General features: G+C 56.0%; 1 protein-coding gene across 2 annotated transcripts; it reads left to right on the forward strand.

Annotated features, from left to right (window-relative positions):
- The first annotated feature begins 7 nt into the window (after positions 1 to 7).
- On the forward strand, positions 8 to 19,862 carry HSPA12B (heat shock 70kD protein 12B). 2 transcript variants are annotated; one of them, XM_011975017.1, is made up of 13 exons: positions 8 to 27; positions 5,862 to 5,921; positions 8,009 to 8,106; positions 9,463 to 9,587; positions 11,827 to 12,013; positions 12,427 to 12,531; positions 12,849 to 12,965; positions 14,946 to 15,120; positions 15,963 to 16,049; positions 16,482 to 16,586; positions 16,701 to 16,959; positions 17,536 to 17,639; positions 18,242 to 19,862. In XM_011975017.1, the coding sequence occupies exons 2-13, from the start codon at positions 5,879 to 5,881 to the stop codon at positions 18,895 to 18,897; spliced, it is 2,061 nt and encodes a 686-aa protein (XP_011830407.1). In that variant the 5' UTR covers positions 8 to 27; positions 5,862 to 5,878; the 3' UTR covers positions 18,898 to 19,862. The 2 variants fall into 2 exon arrangements, with proteins under 2 accessions (XP_011830407.1, XP_011830414.1); XM_011975024.1 differs by lacking the exon at positions 8,009 to 8,106 and having other exon boundaries at positions 19 to 27.
- Positions 19,863 to 20,123: the final 261 nt, after the last annotated feature.

Raw genomic sequence — 20,123 nt, forward strand, 5'->3', positions numbered from 1 at the left:
GGGGCTCGAACTGTAGGGAGGGCGGAGGTGAGTTCTGGGGCGGGGGCTGCTGGGCGCCCCGAGTGGAGAAAGGCGCGGAGGTTTGCCGTCCTGGGCTGTCGGCTGAGACCCCACCAAAAACCTCCAGACTCCACGCGTCTGGTGGGGGCAGATCTGCAAACCCCTCTCTTCAGCGAGGCTGCGGGTTCGGGAAGGCACTTGGGACTGCGACCTTGGGCTCCCACCTGGGCTTCGGCGGACCACCTCCCCTGTCCCTTGCACAGCTGCTCAGAGGCTGAGGCTGAAGAAACTCCTGTGTCTTACAGGCTGGCAGGACTGGTGTGGGCTGGGGCCCGCTCCAGGGAGCCAATTTGGGGGACCCGGTGCCTAGGCCTGAGGTGGAAACTTGGGGGTTGAGGGTATGTGTGTGTGTTGGGGGTGCCTCAGGGGTCCCAGGCCCTGTGGTCCCGAAGTGCAGCAGAGTACCGAGTGACCCAGGTGCCAGGGTCTGAGACCGGGACCTGGTCTTCCGGGCCAGCTTGAGGTCCAGGTGGGGTGGGTCCAGGTTCCCGCTGGGGCAGTGGAGCCTGTCTGTGAGGCTAGCGTGTGTTGATGAGAGAGACTGGAAGGGAGTGAGCACGAAACTAGGCACTCTCCGGAGAGCAGACGCAGCGCAGAAATCCCAGGAGAGAGGGATAATGGGGGGCTGTGGGCAGAGCATGGGAGGGGCTCTGTTGTTTGTGAACTGGCTGCTCCCATGATGAGGACCCAAGGGGGTGCGGCAGGATGTATGGAAAGCAAAGATGAGGACAGGGAGGGGCCATGGGAGGCCATTTCTGTCACTCCCTGCCCCAGCGCAGGATGGGGCAGCCACCTCACTCAGCCACCCATGGTCCCTTCTTCTTAAGGGCTCCCCTCCAGAACAGAGTGGGGCAGCCCTTTGGGTGCCGTTTCTGATCTGTGCTTTGGGCCCTGGTTGGCCCAGTCTGTGGCTTGGAAGAAACGCCTGTGGCCTCACTTAGCCCGCTGAGGGAGTCCTGTTCCATTACAGGGCTGGCTGGGTGCTGAGCAGAGAACAGCAGGCGGAAGAGGCAGGGTCCTAGCCAGGAGGGGAGCTATAAGGACTTGGGTGGGCTCTTTGTCTACACAGGCATCATGTGGAGCCCTGAAACCCAGAACACTGCATTCCCATAGTGCTCCTGGGGACATGAGTGCCCAGCTGAAACACCCCACCCAGGAAGAGATCCTCCGAGGATTCTCTATCAGGCAAAGGGTCTGGCCCCTGCAAGGTGGCTCACACCTGTAATCCCAGCACTTTGGGAGGATGAAGTGGGAGGATCGCTTGAGGCCAGGTAGTCGAGGTTGCAGTGAGCTGTGATTGTGCCACTGCACTCCAGTCTAGGCAATAGAGCAAGACCCTGTCTCAAAAAAAAGAGCAGGAGTGGGCCGGGGGAGGGGGGCAGGGTTCATCCTAGGCTATTGTAAGACCGGGGCCACTCTGGGATGGGAGTCTCTGGTTGTGAGTTCCTGCTGGGCCACACCCTATCCTGGTCCCCAGTGACTAATAGGCCCTGCCTATTGGGTAGAAGTCAGGGCCAGGGGTCAGGGAGAAGCTGATGACTAGAGGTCAATATGAAGCCAGGAGTTAGGGGTCAGTCCATGGGCAGGGTTAGGGATCAGGCTGGGGCCAGAATTTGGCATGTGCTTGTAGCCAGGAAATGGAGTTCCTTTCTGTGTAAATCAAACTGTCCCACTCAATTACTCTCAAACCCATAGGCACCACCAGTCTGAAATTAGTAGGCCCCTGAAGCGGGGGTCAGCCTCCCCTCATTTTCAGCTATGGACTCTGCCCAGACCTAGCTTTTGGGAGCTGGGCTTGTCCCATGTTCTGTGGTCAGCATTCTCCTTAAGTGTTCCTGGGTGTGTGTGCTTGCTTGGCAGTCAGCCACCTCTTGGCTTACCTCCACCTCTCGGGGAATCCGTGGGATCCTCCTTCTTTAACACATTTTTATTTTATTTTTTTGAGATAGGGTCTCACTCTGTCACCCAGGCTGGAATGCAGTGGTGTGAGCATGACTCACTGCAGCCTCAACCTTCCAGGCTCAAGCAATTCTCCCACCTCAGTGTCCAAAGTGGCTGGGACTCTAGGCATGCACCACTACACCTGGCTAATATTTGTATCTTTTGCAGAGATGGGGTTTTGCTATGTTGCCCAGGCTGGTCTCGAACTCCTGAGCTCAAGCAATCCACCCATTTTGACCTCCCAAAGTGCTAGGATTACAGGCATGAGCCACCACACGCAGCCTTTAACACAAATTGATTTAGTTCCTACCTCCTTCCTTAAAGAACTCGTGATGACTAGAATGCGATTCTCAGTGAGACCAAAATCTCTAACAAGAAAATTCAGATCCGCATCACGAAGGGAAAGAACACTGCTCAAACCTGCCCAACTCCCTGCTTTTATCAACACCTTGCATATCTGGACTTGTTAACATAAGCCCTCTGTGTCACCCATTCTACCGGAAAGGGCGCTGAGGCACAGAGATGTGGCATGATGCACTCATGCCACGTGCCCTAATAGGCTCTTGCCATCCCTGAAACCCCAGCATAGGGGCACTCAGCATATCGCATGAGAGACAGTAGATAACTGGACAAGCTTCCGATAGCTGGGAAAAGTATAGGCCCATGGTTTGGATGTGGAATCTAGCATAGAAGGAGGACTCAGAGTTTTTTTTTGTTTTTTGTTTTTTTTTTTCTTGAGATGGAGTCTTGCTCTTGTCGCCCAGGCTGGAGTGCAATAGCGCGATCTTGGCTCGCTGCAACCTCTGCCTCCCGAGTTCAAGCGATTCTCCTGCCTCAGCCTCCTGAGTAGCTGGAATTACAGACATCTGCCACTCTGCCCGGCTAATTTTTGTATTTTTAATAGAGACGAGGTTTCACCAAGTTGGTCAAGCTGGTCTCGAACTCCTGACCTCAGGTGATCCACCTGCCTCAGCCTCTCAAAGTGCTGGGATTACAGGAGTGAGCCATGGCGCCCGGCCCAGAGTCTTTTTTTTCTGGTGGTTCTAGGTTGTTTCTCCTCCAGGTACAATAGCCTTAGTCCAGAAAATCCATTCATTCATTCAGCAAAGTGGTTCCCCAGTGCTAAGCACAGAGCCTGGCATGAAGAATCTCCATAAGTGTTTGCTGAAGAATCAGAACAACATACAAATAGGGCTGCCAGCTCCTCCCTCGAGGCCTTGATCCAGTAGTATGCTGGTTAATGGTTTCCAATCAGCTCTGGTAGAGGGATAAAATCCTGATTTGTAGTGCTTGCCAATTTCTGTGGTGTAAATACTCCCAGCCATGACTGATTTCAAGCTACCAATGTGATATCATTGAATGCAGAACTGGGAAGAGATAGAAATAATCAGCTCACATGAGCTGGCGGGACCCAGCTCAGCATCCCACTCCATCACCCTAAGCTGGGCTCCTGCCCCTGGCTCCTAAGACCCCTCCCCTCCCCTCTCTGTGCTTTCCCTTTTCTCCACAACAGCCAGCTGCTATATGCGTGCCCACAACCAGCCCCCATCCTTTTTCTGATTCTGATTCCTGAGCATCCAACTGTGTACCTCCAATGGTACAGAGGACAGCAAGAGTGTCTGGAAATCTCCATGGTGCTGGCCATGCAGGAGAATCCTGGACATACAAGAGTGTGCGGGAGTCCAGGTGTCTGTCCACGGTGGGGCTGGTTTGTGTGAACTGTGTGAGCAAGGGTGTGTGCATGTGTGTATGGGCATGCCAGAGCCAGCTCTGTGTCTGCCTGTGTTCTATAGCAAAACTTTCTGATCGGGCCGCTGGTGACAGAGAGGGAATGGATTGGCCCTGTGTAGCCTCCCCCTTTGTTTTGGGGAGCAGCCAGGCTCACCAATGAGAACATAGTGTCAGTGGTCTGCAGACTGGCTGAGAGACACTGTTGAGCAACACTTCTCAAACTTCAATGTGCACCTGAATCACCTGGGAATCTTGTTAAAATAGGCCAGGCACGGTGGCTTACGCCTGTAATCCCAGCACTTTGGGAGGCTGAAACAGGCGGATCGCCTGAGGCCAGGAGTTCGAGACCAGCCTGGCCAATATGGTGAAACCCCGACTCTACTAAAAATACAAAACTTAGCGGGGCATGGTGATGCATGCCTGTAGCCCCAGCTACTTGGGAGGCTGAGGCAGAATAATCGCTTGAACCTGGGAGGTGGAGATTGCAGTGAGTTGAGAACTGAGATTACGCCACTGCACTCCAGCCTGGGGGACAGAGTGAGACTCTGCCTCAAAAATAAATAAATAAATAAAAATAAAATACAGGTTCTGATTCGGCAGGTCAAGGATGAGGCCTGAGGTTCTGCATTTCTAACAAGCTCCCAGGTGATACCAATGCTGCTGGTCCTTAGCCCACACTTTGAGTAACAAAGCTGTTGATGGTTTGGAATATCCTGCCTATAGCCTGGCCCCAGAACTTCATAGACAGGATTGAGCCCCTCCCATCTTAGAAAATAAATATGCTTCCTCACCTCCCTTCAGCTTTAGCACCCTCCAACTACTGCCCTCACATGCATTCCTGATCTCAGCCAAGCTTCTCAGAAATTCTAGCTCAATATGATTACATCGCTACACTCCAGCCTGGGCAACAGAACAAGACCCCATCTTAAGAAAAGAAGTTCTAGCTCATGTGACCTCTTGCTCACTCCTCACCTGAGCTTACCTGCCTTGGGCCACTAAAACAGGTGTTTCCAGTCTCATCTGAGGACCTCTTACAGGGATCTAGCTTTACCCATCTCTTGGTACAATCTTCATGAGACCATGGGGCATCTCAATCTCCTTGGCCAGTCCACGTTCCTCTGTTTGGCCTTTAAGTATAGGTTCTCCTCGTGACAGAGAGACATCCTATCTCAAAACAAACAAACAAAAAAAGAAGGCCAGGTATGGTGGCTCACGACTGTAATCCCAGCACTTTGGGAGGCCGAGGTGGGCGGATCACTTGAGGTCAGGAGTTCGAGACCAGCCTGGCCAACATGGTGAAACCCCGTCTCTATTAAAAATACAAAAATTAGCTGGGCATGGCATGCAGCTGTAATCCCAACTATGGAGGAGACTGAGGTAGGAGAATGGCTTGAACCTAGGAGGCAGAGGTTGCAGTGAGTCAAGATCGCGCCACTGTATTCCAGCCTGGGCAACAGAGTGAGACTCTGTCTCAGAGAAAAGAAAAGACTAATTGAGTCATGCCCCCACCCCAGCCTGCCACCTCAAACCTTTCAAGATTTGCTGTTGCCGTTCATATAAAACCAAATCTGAAATAGGGTGCACAGGCCCTGCCTGCAGGGTGACAGCCCAGCCCAGCCCTCCGTCCAGACTTACCATGTCCCCTTCCCATCCCACATTATCCAGCTTTGACCTTCCCAGCACTCAGCAACCCTTGTCATTTCAAAATCACTTGCCTAATTATCTTCTCCATCAGACTGTTGGTTTCTAGGGCAGGGACAGTGTCTCTCTGGGTCACTGATATCTCCTAGCACCTGGCACAGAGCAGGCACCAGAAAACATTTAGGAGGATCCCGATTCCAAGAAAGTAAAGCCATTTTTTGAGACAAGCTGGGAACTGTGGGACTTTAGATGAGATTTAAGGAATTACTGTTAATTTCATTGGACATGAGAATGGTGTTTCGGTGATGTTGAAAACGTCTTTATCTGTTGGAGAGATGTATTAAAGAGTTCATAGGTGAAACAACATGATGGCTGGGATTTGCTTCAAAGGACTCCAGCCAAAAGTAAACAAATAAAATAAATAAGCATTCAGTGAGGGAACAAAGGGACAAATAAATCCCACTCTGCTTGTCTGTTCCTGTTGACAGCTACAGGGCCTGCAAGGATGTTGACTGTCCCGGAGATGGGCCTGCAGGGGCTGTACATCGGTAAGAACCCCCACCACTCTGCCCTGCCCCACCACCCATTCACCCCAGCAGGCACTGAGACCCACCTACAGGTTGTCCAATGTACCTCTCCCACAGAGCTTCCCAACAGCCCTTCTGTGAGTGAGTGTGTGTGTGCATGTGTGCAGGGCAGGTCTGTGCTTACTGGACCCTCCCGTGTGTGCAGGGAGGGTCTGTGTGCAGAGGTTTGTGTATGTTAGTATGTGTGAATATGTGTGCACACAGGACTTGTCTATTCACAGGACCTCCATGTATATATGAGTGTGGGCTGAGTGCATGTGTGTGTGCCAGGAGGGTCTGTGCACACAGGAGTGTATACATGTGCGTGTGTTTTGTTCAGGCTCCGTCCACAGGACCCTGTGTGAGTGCGTCAGTGAGTGTGTGTCTCTGCGGGTAGGTCTCCGTGCACAGAACCTGTGTACGGGACTATAGTCTGCAAGTGGGCACACATGCAGAGAATTCTGTGTGTGCATGGAGGGTCTGTGTGCACAGGAGTGTTTGCAGGTCCATGTGCTTTGTTCAGGCTGTGTGCACAGGACCCCGTGTGAGTGCATCAGTGAGTGTGTGTCTCTGTGGGCAGGTCTCTGTGCACAGGATCTGTGTATGGGAGTATAGTCTGCAGGTGGGCATGCATGCAGAGACTTCTGCGTGTGCATGTGCATCTGCCCATAGCCTGGTCTGGGAGCAGGCTTGGTTCTCTGCAGGGGTGGGAGGCCGGAGGCAAGAGGGACACTCCTCAGGAAGTCCATTCACAAAGACCTGGTGGGCTGGGCCCTTCCTTCCTGCCTCCCTTCCCAAGCTCGAGCCACAGCAACTTGGCCTCTCAGGCTGCAGCTGGTGGCAGGGCCGGAGCCTGCCCTGGCTGCCTGAGGAGAGACAGCCCTTGGAATGTGGCCACTTTGTCCCTGCCCCTCCAGCACCTCAGACTCTGGTCCTGTCCAGGTGCTTCCCAGAGTCCCCCTCATGCCTGGCCCTTCACCTATGTTCCCAGGTTACCCCCAAGGCCAGGGAGAGTGGAGACCTGCCTGGCAGCACATGGCAGGACTGTGGCTGAGGGAGAACAGGGCCTGCCTGATTTGTCCATGGAGCTTCCTACCAGATCTCACTCTCCCTCCCTAGCCAGCCTCCCTGGCCTGTCCATGGATCTCAAGGCTGCCCCAAGTACTCTTCACATGCCCCTTAGCAATGCCCAGTGTGGTGGTGGCAGCTACTGGCCCACATCTGTGGGGGTCCAGTCAGGCAGGCCCTCCTGCCCCATGAGCTGCCTGATCCTTGGAGCCAGGCCTGGGGCTGTCCTCCAGGGCTACTCCACTCCCTCCCACCAAAGGTCCAGCTCAGTCCCAGGCCTGCAAGAGGGTCTTGATGGGGCCTCCTGCCCTGAAATGCTGGCTCAGGGTGTGTGTATATGTGTGGGTGGAGGGTGGGAATCAGACTTCCTAATGGTGTGGACACCCCCCGTTCAGGACTGGGCTGTCTTTATGAGTGTGGGAGGAGATGCTGCCCCTCCTGGATCCTCCCCAAGCAGCCAGCTGGGCCTGTCTGTGGCCCTTGTGGGCATGGGAGCTGGGGAGTTCCCTCAAGTCCTGATTAGAACCACGTGGCCCAACTTTAGGGTGGAGGGGAGCAACCCCACCTCCGAGCCAGTTAGGTCTGTAGCCCCACCTTTTGAAGGAGAAGGGCTTCTCTCTCCTCCACTCCCTCCCAGGAGCTCACCTGCCCTATCTCCCCTGCCCTTCCGTCTCTGGACTGGGTCTCCCTGCCACACAATGCTTTTCTGTCTCTCTCCCCTCCCGCACTGTGTTTCTGAGGGGCCCTAGTGGGGAGACAGTGAGTCCCCAGAGAAAGCACGGGTCACCCGCTAGGGAAATGTTGCTTCTGATAGCAGACCCTCAGCTCCTGCCCCTACGTCATGCGTGTCTTTCCTACACCCCCCAGTCCTCCTCCCTAGCAGAGAGCCCCTTGCCTTAGCCCAGCAAGGACTGATGGAGAACCTCTGGGTGCCTAGCTTGGGGTCCACTGCCATCCCTACCCTGCTTGTGCCAGGATGAACTGCCCTCTCTTCTCTGCAGGCTCCAGTCCGGAGCGGTCCCCAGTGCCTAGCCCACCCGGCTCCCCAAGGACCCAGGAAAGCTGCGGCATTGCCCCCCTCACACCCTCGCAGTCTCCAGTAAGCGCGGAGCAGGGATCAGGTGGTGGGTAGCCTGGGTGGTGTGGATGGGATCGTGCCTGGCAATGTCATGACAGGGCCTGGGCTAGGAAGGAGGAGGGGATGGGGATACCACCATGCCTCTTGTCCCCATACACTCCAGTCATGTGCCCCCCAGAAGGATTGGCCTTGGGCGGCCCTGGACTATAAAGGTAACAATTCTACTGAGAAGGTGAGCCCCATGTAACTAATCCCAACCCCCCCAACACAGGAGGCACCCACAGCCATTGAAGCTGGCCTGGCTGAGGCAAGTGTTCCTCTGAGCATGTGGCTTTTCTAGGTCCCCAGAGCACTGGGCCTCCTGTTGACCACAGTCCACCTTAATCCAAGTCATATCTGAAGGAGAGGAGACATGTTGCTAAAAAAAATAGTCTGGAAACTATTAGCTCGGGCTGACCATGGTGGCTCACACCTGTAATCCCAACACTTTGGGAGTCCGAGGTGGGCAAATTGCTTTGAGCTCAGGAGTTCAAGAACAGCCTGGGCAACATAACGAAACCCCATCTCTACAAAAAAATACGAAAATTAGCTGGGCGTGGTGGTGCACACCTGTAATCCCAGCTACTCAGGAGGCTGAGGGTGGAGAATTGCTTGAACCCAGGAAGCGGAGATTGCAGTTAGCCAAGATCGAGCCACTGCATTCCAGCCTGGGTGACAGAGTGAGACCCGGTCTCAAATAAAAAGGAAACTACTAGCTTGAAGTATCCAGGACATCACCTCCCCACCCCTAAGCTCCCTGGGTCATCCCATCTGGATGACCTTGCCCTGGTGATCCCGCTTAGGGACCCCCTTATTCTCAGGGAGTCCAGCCCTGGCACAGGAGAAGGCACACAGTTCTCTGGAGACATGCACGTGCTCTTCTGTCTGCCATAGAATCAGTCTGGTTTGTGTCACTGTGGCCACAAGGAGCAAGAGGGTAAAATATATGCACTGGTCCATGTGCTGTAAAACTGCCTGGAGGAGCAAAATTGCTCCCAGCTGGGCCCAGACTAGTGGCTGCCTCTGAAGATGGTGTGAGGTGGGGGTGGGGCTAAGGCAGTCCGGGGGAGGGTGGGCAGAGGCTGGAAGCAGGAAAGCAGGAACTTGAGACGAACCCTGCCTGGGGCTACCTGAGAGACATGTCCAAGGCTCAGCCTGGAGCCTGGGAGGGCAGAGGAGCCTGAGCAGGTGGGCAGGTGGGGTGAGCCAGGTCCAGGGCTGGTCTGGACCACAGTCAGTGGAGGGGAGTGTCTTCCCCATGCAGAGGAAGCGTTGGGGGTTGAGGGGGTGGGGGTGTCCCTGCTGGCTACTTGCTAATTCTAGGTCTTGCACTTGCAGAAGCCCGAGGCCCGAGCCCCCCAGCAGGCCTCCTTCTCCGTGGTGGTGGCCATTGACTTTGGCACCACATCTAGTGGCTATGCTTTCAGCTTTGCCAGTGACCCTGAGGCCATCCACATGATGAGGTGAGGGTAGCTGGGCTGGGAGAGTGAGGTGGGGTGGGTGGGGAGTTCCTCATAGCCAGGGATGAGCTTGGTCCCAAAAGTACTGTCACCGGGACATGGGGGTCTCCTCAGAGGCCCTGCCACCCCTAGTCTGGGGCTCCCCACTGGGGCAAAAGGTTGGAGGATGGGCCCCAGGCCTGGGTTCCTGGTCTCAACTGGAGCAGCTCCCAGCCCTCTGAAAGAAAAGTAAGACTTTGTTTTTAATTTTAAATTTTTTTGAGATATAACATACAATAAAATATGCAAATCTTTTTTCTTTTCCTTTCTTTTTGAGATGGAGTCTCACTCTGTCGCCCAAGCTGGAGGGCAATGGTGCGATCTCAGCTCACTGCAACCTCCACCTCCTGGGTTCAAGCGATTCTCCTGCCTCAGCCTCCCAAGTAGCTGGGACTACAGGCGTGCGCCACCATGCCTGGCTATTTTTTTTATTTTTAGTAGAGACAGGGTTTCACTATGTTGACCAGGCTGGTCTCAAATTCCTGACCTCAGGTGATCCGCCTGCCTTGGCCTCCCAGAGTGCCTCACAGACATGAGCCACCACACCTGGCCTTTTTTCTTTTCTTTTCTTTTCTTTTTTTTTTTTTGAGAGACAGGGTCTTGCTCTGTCACACAAGCTATGTGCAGTGATCATACCACAAGTGCAGTGATATGATCATAGCTTACTGCAGCCTCAAATTCCTGGGCTCAAGCAATCCTCCCACCTCAGCCTCCTGAGTAGCTAGGACTACAGGCAGTACCACCACACCTGGCTAATTTTTTTAAAAATTTTTTGGAGAGACAGGGTCTCACTGCGTTGCCAGGGCTGGTCTTTAATTCCTGGCCTCAAGTGATCCTCCCACTTTAGCATCCCAAAATGCTGGAATTACAGGCGTAAGCCACCATGCCCAGCCCACAAATATGTTTCTAAGCTTGTAGACAAACACACACATATACAAACATATATGTGTTTTTTAAGTAAAAGTGAGATATACAGCTTGCTTTGTTTTAAAGCTTCAACATTATTTTGTAGATATTTCATGTCAGTACATACAAAGCTACCACTTTCTTTGAACGGTTGCCTAGTATTCCATAGTACAGATGTGTCATAATTTATCCATTCCCCTATTGACAGTTTTAGGGGTTTTTTCTCTCCTCTCATTTTTCACTATTACAAAAATGCAGCAGTAATATCCTTCTATGAAAACTTGTGCTGTAGTCTCTATGGGGTAGATTCCTAGAGGTGATTCCTAGGTCCAACATCTCAAATAAAAAACAAGAAAATGAAGGTTCTAAGGGTTGAGTTGACAAGTCACACAGTTGTTATGAAAGACATGTTTCAAAAATTCATTCAGATGTTGGTGGGTTTTGTATGAACACTCCCCTTGGGACCTCAAGACCCCAGTCCTCCGAATGTGTCCTAGAGGGTTGGCAGGCAGTAGGTAAAGCTATAGGAGACCTCAAAGCTCTCAACCCACACTGGGATGGGAGGTAAGAGGGGCTTCTCCAGGCCTGGAGACTGGACGGAAGATTGAATGGAGAGACAGACAGACAGGTAACTGCTCCCAAAATACATGGGACTTGAGCTTTGTGAGATTGGACTGTCCTTCCTTCTGCATCACAGAAAACCGCAAAGGCTCCGGGCACTTATGGCCCTCTAGGAGCTGTAGGACATCCCAGATGTCTTGCTCATCAACACACACGGCTGAGGCCATGCTGGGGCTAAGGACACATCCAGGAACACTGTCTCTGTCCTGTGGCGGTGAAAGTCACAGGAAATAACTGGGGACATCCCGGCCTCCTCCTAAGCCCTCTTTCCCCACCAGACACCAAGCCCCTAACATCTCTAGATGTGTCCCTAACATCTCTAGACCCGACCTGCTCTCACCTGGATGGCTGCAATATACTCCTCCTTGGTTTCCTTTCTCCATGCTCTCTTCCCTCCATTCTGTTGCTCCATGCGAGCCAGTGACCTTTATTTCTAAAGGCAAATGTAGTCATACCTCTTCGCTACTTAAAATCCACGAAGACAGAATTCTGAATGGCCTTCTGTGCTCTTCATGATCTCATCTTAGCATTCTTGTATTTTCTCCTGCTGCCTATCCAACCGACCCATAGCTAGTTCTCCCTGCTCTTTCACATCTGTAAGTTTTTGCACATGCTGTTCCCTCTGCCTGGATTCCCACCCAAGGAGGGTTGCACTGACGGCCCTGTGCCTCCGCAGGAAATGGGAGGGCGGAGACCCGGGCGTGGCCCACCAGAAGACCCCGACCTGCCTGCTGCTGACACCGGAGGGTGCCTTCCACAGCTTTGGCTACACCGCTCGCGATTACTACCATGACCTGGACCCAGAAGAGGCGCGGGACTGGCTCTACTTCGAGAAGTTCAAAATGAAGATCCACAGCGCCACGGTGAGTCACAGGGCTCCAGACAGGGAGGCGGGGCCAGCATTGAAAAGGGCAGGGCTAATGGGGGGGTGGGGGTGGGGCAAAACCTAAACGCTTGAGGACCGACCCGATGGAGTCGTGGCTGAGAGGCGGCAGAGCTAAAGGGAGACGTCGGACTCCAGTGTGGGCGGAGCTCAGAAATGAGACAGGTGGAGGTGGGGCTAATGTGGGTGGGGCTAAGAGTGAAGCTGGGGTTGCAGGAGGGGTGGGGCTAAGGAGAGGGGCTGGGACAGAGCTAATGTCAGATTGGGGCAAGAGTGGGATGGTGTTAAAGAGGTGGGGAAACTCCAGGAAACGGGGCGATTTTAAGAGCGAGGTCATCAGGAAATGAGTGCCGAGCTGAGGCCTCCTGCAGAGCCGCCCTGTGTCCCTGCCAGGATCTCACCTTGAAGACCCAGCTAGAGGCAGTAAATGGAAAGACGATGCCCGCCCTGGAGGTGTTCGCCCATGCCCTGCGCTTCTTCAGGGAGCATGCCCTTCAGGTGCGCTGCGGCCCCACCTCTGCCAACTGTAGCAGGGACCCCCTCTTGTGCCCTCATCCGAAACCGCTCCCCCATCCCGTCGCCGACATTGGATGGGTAGCCACCGCCGGAAGTCAGAGGTCATCTTCTCCAGTACCCTCCTCCCTTTTTGTCTGGTAGAGCCTGCACCAAGCCATACTGATGGGAGGGGGGCCGATTCTTCCAACTCTGCTGGGAAGTCCTTCCTGTGGTTTGATTAGTACCTCCAGCTCCGCGGAGGGCTGAAGACCACCCTCCCTCCAAGCCACCTTTTCTCTGACTGCCCGCTTCTGCACCAGGAGCTGAGGGAGCAGAGCCCATCGCTGCCAGAGAAGGACACTGTGCGCTGGGTGTTGACGGTGCCTGCCATCTGGAAACAGCCGGCTAAGCAGTTCATGCGGGAAGCTGCCTACCTGGTGAGGATGTGCAGGCGGGTCAGAGAACACTGCTCAGGAAGGCCCGGGCCTGCCCCCATGCCTGCATGCACCCCACCACCCTTGAGACCACAGAGTCATTGTGGAAAGAACTTCAGCCTGCTCCTGCTGGGAGTTTGTAGGGTTGTTCCCACCAGGAGAGGGAGTGGGCCTGCAGAACAGGGGACAGAGGGACAAGAGGCACAGCCCAGGCCAGTGTAGACAGTGTCTTAAGTCAGGTGTCCTAGAAGCAGAGCCCAAGATGGAGAGTCTTATACGTGAGGTCTATTGAAGAAGGGTTCTCAGGAGAAAGGCAAGGGAGGGAGGCGGGAAGTCAGGTGTCCTAGAAGCAGAGCCCAAGATGGAGAGTCTTATACTTAAGGTCTATTGAAGAAGGGTTGTCAGGAGAAAGGCAAGGGAGGGAGGTGGGACAGGAGAAGGAGCTATGAAGGATGTGGTCTTGGCTAGAGTCTAGCCTCAAGTTTAGCCTCAGCTAGATCCCATGGGGAGCTGCAGAGGGAGAACTGTAGCACAGAGCTGGGGCCAGCTTCTTGCACATCCGTATCGGTCTGTCACTGGTTCTGGGGGAATGGGAGGGATACCTCTCCAAGTGAGGCCATTCCCATTCAGCTGAGGGCCGTTATCCAGAGGAGGTAGCAGCTGTGAGCCAATAGCAGCCAATACTCACAGTGGCAGGCAGGGCACCTAGAACATTCACTTCACTTGGCATCAGTATTTTCAGGGACACCCCCACCACCGCCCACCTTTGTTGGTTCTTGAGAAGGGGAAATAGGACTATGAAAGTATAAAGGGAGGCGATTCTGGCCAGTGCATACAGGTCTTCCTACCACTGAGATGCTCCAAGCTCTAGAGCAAGGAGTTGGGGAGCTCCATTGGAGACAGAGAGGGTGTAGCCTCAAGACTCATTGCTTGGTCCTAACCCTGGAGCCTTGGATACAGACCCTAGGCTGTCCAAAAGGGATCTCAAGCCTGCCTGTAGACACCCTGGAGGGGCCCCCAATCCTCCCATACCTATGGGCCAGGCATGACCCAGGGCCAGGTCTGTAGATGGCTACCCTTTTCACTGGAAGGAGCTAACTCTGAGCACAGTGAACATACCTGTGCAAAGATCAGAACAGAAGCAAGGCTGTCCCCAGCCGGAACAAACACCTGCTCCCCCAGCGTCCCCTTGCCTATTTCCCCACCCCCTTTCCTCTCACGCTGTTCCCTGGCTGCTCAGGAAAGTCTGGCCCTGGGTAGAAAGTCTCCATTCACACCCTTATCCCTCTTCCCTATCTGGTCAGAATCTGGGGAACCCTACAAAACCATGACGTACTTCCCACAGGGATCCCCTGCCCTGATGAAGGAAATAACTCCAGATCTCAAGTGTTTTTCTCCACCCAACTGGCCTGTCTTGTTGCCTGGAATTTCAGCTTCCTTCCTGCTGTATCAGATTCCCTGGAAACAAAGTTTTCCTGGGAATGGGGTGGCCTATGGCTACCGTCTGACACCAGCCTGGTGGAGAAACAGGGTTCAGTGAGCTAAAAGGGCTCCCCACCATCTCCTCTGAGCCACCACACCCCCCACATTGTGCTAGAGTCTCTGCCAACACCCCCAGCTAGCGCTCAGCTGGCCACTTGCACCTGTGAAGGGGAACCTTGCTGCAGCCCCGCTATCTTGGGAAGTTTGAAGGGACACATCCCAGGGGTTCTAGGTCTGCATTCTGTCTAGAGTCTTTTCCTGCTAGGCAACTTCTTCCCCATCTTTGGCCAGGGCCATTCCCTCCCCAGCCTGGTCACAGCATGGCTATAAGGCAGCTCCAAATTTGTGCAGCACAGAGGGGCCTGAGAGGCCTAACATGGGTGGGGTGTGATGGAGGAGGAGGTGGGAGCCCCCACAGGCCCGCGATTCTCCACCTCCCGGTGCCATCTTAGGTGTGACAGCCGACGGTGCCACCTGACCCTGCCCACCACCCATCCCCAGGCTGGACTAGTGTCCCGAGAGAATGCAGAGCAGCTACTCATCGCCCTGGAGCCTGAGGCTGCCTCAGTATACTGCCGCAAGCTGCGCCTGCACCAGCTCCTGGATCTGAGTGGCCGGGCCCCGGGTGGTGGGCGCCTGGGTGAGCGCCGCTCCATCGACTCCAGCTTCCGTCAGGGTGAGCTGCCCCCAGGGACACCACCCACCCTTGGAGGGTCAGAGGGTTACTGAAGCCAGAAGCTCAGCCATGTCCAGTATGAAGGGGAGGGGGTCCCCACCCCGGAGAAGCCCAATTTGAGCAGGCAGAAACATGCCTGGTGGAGCCCATCTGAGGGAGGGAGGCACAGCCCTGCCCAAGGGCAACCTCGTCTCAGGGTGGGACATGTCCTACCTGGGGGAACCCAATCTCAGGGTGGAGATTTCACCTTGCCCTAGGGGAGCAAGGTCTGAGGAGGGCAGGACTCTGCCCAGCCCTGAGTCTGAGGGTCAGGGGAAACACAGCCTACCCCAGGAGGAAATTGCTGGGGTACTGACAAAGGAAGAAGTCAACCCACTGCATCGGCTGTCCCCTTCACTCCCATCATCTTCCCTGACACACATCAGCCCCAAGCTGCTGCTGCCAGGACCAGGCACCGAGGCCAAGGACAGCTATGGTCATCCTCCCAGATGCCATCTCCCAGGGCAGGGAGAAGCCCTAAGTCCTGAGTCCCCTCTGAGACTCCAAGGACACCTACCTGCCTCCACTCCTCCAAACCCTCTAACCCTGATTTTGCCATGACCTGAGACCTCCTGGGTTAAAGGAAAGCCCTGTGTCCATAAATACTTCCCCCCCAGCTGTTGGATACAGGGTGGGAGTTTGGGGTTCAGGATTGCCCTCTCCCAGTCAGGAGCAGGTTGGAGTTTCAGGAGCACTGGTTGCTCCCAGTGCCCATGGAGGGCCTGGGCAGGAGGATGGGAGTTGAACGCCATAGCTGGAGCACCTCCTTCTAATCTCACTCCCTGCTGTCTCCTGACCCCCAGCTCGGGAGCAGCTGCGAAGGTACCGCCACAGCCGCACGTTCCTGGTGGAGTCGGGTGTAGGAGAACTGTGGGCAGAGATGCAAGCAGGTGGGGGGGAAAGGGGGATGGAGAGTTATCCTTGGCCCCTACCGGGCACCATATACTGATGGGGGGAAAGCCATATTTGCAAAGCCCGTCTCTTCCTCCTCCATCCGCTGTACCTAACCTGGCTGTCCCCTCACAGTCACCCGCACCCCCACCCCACTCACAGCGGCGCCCCTAACTCCCACTCCTCCAGGGGATTCTCCGCGGACGCTCGGGTGGAGTTGCAGAGCCTCTGGAACCATTTCTCCCCCACACCCTGCGCCCATATGTGGTGGTCTGAGGTTCAAGCACCTGAAGCCCCTCACGTCCCTCCCCCAACCCTGCAGACAGGCCTTGGGACCCGGGTCAGGGCTGGAGGCTGGGCGAGGCTGGAGGGGGCGCAGGGCTGAGGGTGCGAGGCCGCCCATGAGTGTGTGCCCACGCTCACCGCCGCAGGAGACCGCTACGTGGTGGCCGACTGCGGCGGAGGCACCGTGGACCTGACGGTGCACCAGCTGGAGCAGCCCCATGGCACCCTCAAGGAGCTCTACAAGGCATCTGGTGAGTAGCCAGGCGGCATCCCGGTACCCAGCGTGGCCCGGGCCCCGGCCCCGCCACCGCACCCTGGCAGCCGGGTGAGCGCTGACGCCCCCTCCGCCCCCTGCTCCACCCCAGGGGGCCCTTATGGCGCGGTGGGCGTGGACCTGGCCTTCGAGCAGCTGCTATGCCGCATCTTCGGCGAGGACTTCATCACCACCTTCAAAAGGCAACGGCCAGCAGCCTGGGTAGATCTGACCATCGCCTTCGAGGCTCGCAAGCGCACTGCTGGCCCGCACCGTGCAGGGGCGCTCAACATCTCGCTGCCTTTCTCCTTCATTGACTTCTACCGCAAGCAGCGGGGCCACAACGTGGAGACCGCTCTGCGCAGGAGCAGGTGGGTCCCGGGCCCGCGGGCTCCGGCAGGGTTTGCCGACCCGGAAGTGACCGTGCACGGGAGGGTCCCGGGCCCCAAGGAACGGTGGGGGATCTGCCTGATTCATCCCACATATACACCGAGCCAGCAGAGTGTCGGGGTGGGGCGGCAGGGAGCAGCGAGTGAGTGCCCCAGCCCAGCAGGCTCCACCCACGGAATCCGCAGCCCGAACTGGGGCAAGAGAGAGAATCATGGCCTGGAGGCGGCAATGACTGGTCTCCTCCCAGCCTTCTCTACACCCGCACCCCGGGGCCCTGCCGGCCCATGCTCCTTGGCTTCCCTGCACCAAAGCAAGGGGAGGCCTCCCCCAGGACCTCGTACCTGGAACCTGGAGCAGGCTGGCAACTAAATCCTGACTGAGTAGGGTGGGGATAAGGGCTAACATCCAGCAGGTCCAGTCCTCCAGACACCACGTGCAGTCGGTGCCCAGGCACTTCTGCCTGGTGACAGAGGTAGAGAATAAGAACCACGGACCCCAAACTGGGGCAAGCAGCTGGGCCCTGACCGATAAGTCTGTGCCCCTTTCACCACTAACAGCGTGAACTTCGTGAAGTGGTCCTCACAGGGGATGCTCCGAATGTCTTGTGAAGCCATGAACGAGCTCTTTCAGCCCACAGTCAGCGGGATCATCCAGCACATAGGTGAGCACCTGAACTCGGTCCTCCACCCGCCCCCACATAAAACAGATGCGGAATAATTCCCCCCCCCCCAAATCAGTGCCTAGAACTCTCCACACATCCATACACTGGGATGAGACCTAGAATCATCTAGAACACCTGGAGGATGAAGTGCAGTGGTGATTAAGAGCTAGGGGGTTGATATGTAGTCTTGCCAAGGCAAAAAACCTCTGGTGCCTCAGTTTCCCCATTTATAAAATGGGGTGATAGTATTGGGTTCTCAAAACGTTATCACAGGGATAAAATGAGCAGAAGTATCTACAGTGAGCATAATGTCTTGCACACAACGTCTAGGTGTTTAATACGTGTAAATGCATATCCTTATCTCTTGTTCTCCACGTCGTGGTGGGAGAGAAGTGGGGAGCGTGAGTGTTGGGGAGGCAAAGCCCTCGAGGACTCGCGGGAGCTCTCAAAGAAAGTGCTCAAATGGCTACTCTCTAGTTGCTAGGCGGATACGAGCTAGGGAGGGGAGGCGCCGGTGGCCACCTAGTGGTGGCCTCAGTGGCTCTCTCTCTTTCCCCGCCTTCTCCGCCCTCTTCACCCGCGTCCCCCGTCCTGCACCACAGAGGCGCTGCTGGAGCGGCCGGAGGTGCAGGGTGTGAAGCTGCTGTTCCTGGTGGGCGGCTTCGCCGAGTCAGCGGTGCTGCAGCACGCGGTGCAGGCGGCGCTGGGCACCCGCGGTCTGCGTGTCGTGGTCCCCCACGACGTGGGCCTCACCATCCTCAAAGGCGCGGTGCTGTTCGGCCAGGCGCCGGGCGTGGTGCGGGTCCGCCGCTCGCCGCTCACCTATGGCGTGGGCGTGCTCAACCGCTTTGTGCCTGGGCGCCACCCGCCCGAGAAGCTGCTGGTTCGCGACGGCCGCCGCTGGTGCACCGACGTCTTCGAGCGCTTCGTGGCCGCCGAGCAGTCGGTGGCCCTGGGCGAGGAGGTGCGGCGCAGCTACTGCCCGGCGCGTCCGGGCCAGCGGCGCGTGCTCATCAACCTGTACTGCTGCGCGACCGAGGATGCGCGCTTCATCACCGACCCCGGCGTGCGCAAATGCGGCGCGCTCAGCCTCGAGCTTGAGCCCGCCGACTGCGGCCAGGACGCCGCCGGCCCTCCTCCCGGCCGCCGCGAGATCCGCGCCGCCATGCAGTTTGGCGACACCGAAATTAAGGTCACCGCCGTCGACGTCAGCACCAATCGCTCCGTGCGCGCGTCCATCGACTTTCTTTCCAACTGAGGGCGCGCCGGCGCGGTGCGAGCGCCCTCTGCTCGGCCCCACCCTCTTTCGGTCCCCGGGCCTGCGGAGCGGGGTGGGGCGGGGGAAAAGATGGTTCTGCTGTGTGCGCCTCTTTCCCCGCCCTCCGGCCCCGGGGAGATGAGGTCATGGGAGGGTGGGTGGAGACACACCCAGAGACTGGCTTTGGGATTGGGCCCTGGTTCGCTGACTGCCAGGCTGAAGGAACCCGCCAAGGACTGAACGGGTAAGGGTGACTGAGAAGAGGTTTGCAAGACAGAGCGCGCAGCCCTGCAAGTGGCAAGTGACCCCGAAGGAAGAACGCAACAGAAGATGGAGTCCTGGTCTGAACTTAGCCGAGTAGGGGTGGGGGTGGGATGGCAGGAGGAGCCGCAGGAGGAAGGTTGTGCAGGGTCTGGACCTGCAGGGCTGGAGTTCACTCAATGATGGACCCAGCCTGAACCGGGAGGCAGGCAGAGGAACCTTGTGCTGTAAGAAAGTGACTGGAAGTGGACTCCAGAGGGACAGGTGTGGTAGCACAGTCCTGGTGTGGTGCTGACCACCCAAATATGACTGAATTGTAGAAAGGGCAGTAGATCTCTAATGGGGAGGTGGGAACATTATTATGGTGGAGGCAATTATGAGGGGCTATGAGGGTAGCATTTTCTTCTAGACAAAACACCCATCTGGGAAGGCCCCAAGGGCAGCTTATGAAGAACCCCACTTGCACCCCACCCCAGCCATGGAAGGGCAGCTGGAGGGTGGATGAGGAGGCCAGAAGGAGCACTGAGGGGTGGTCCCAGCTCTGCTATTGACTCGGTGTGCCTTTAGGACATTCTCTGACCGCCCATGGGCCTCAGTTTCCCAAAGTGTGAAATGTCAGGCACTTCCCTCCAACTGTGACATGCAGCAGCCCCACCTGCCTGAGAGCCCTGAGGTGACAATAAAACATTTATGCTCAAGGGGAAGCCATAGCCTGCTGATATGGCGTGGAGACCCTAATAGTGGGAGGAGTGTAGGGGTTCCGGGTGCTATAGAGAGAAGGGAGAAAGCTTTCAGTTGTGCATAGGGAACTGACCAGAAGGGGGTGCTGCTGTCTCCCCATCAAGCATCCCAAACAACTCCACTGCTTAAGACCTCTCTTGCCTACACGAGGTCCCTCCCTCCTCATTCAAACTAATTGTCTTGGCAGCCAGCTTCTGGCCTAAAATGCCACCACCTGTGCATAC

Source organism: Mandrillus leucophaeus, unplaced genomic scaffold (assembly GCF_000951045.1).
Source record: "Mandrillus leucophaeus isolate KB7577 unplaced genomic scaffold, Mleu.le_1.0 Scaffold101, whole genome shotgun sequence".
NCBI classification, from domain to species: Eukaryota; Metazoa; Chordata; class Mammalia; order Primates; family Cercopithecidae; genus Mandrillus; species Mandrillus leucophaeus.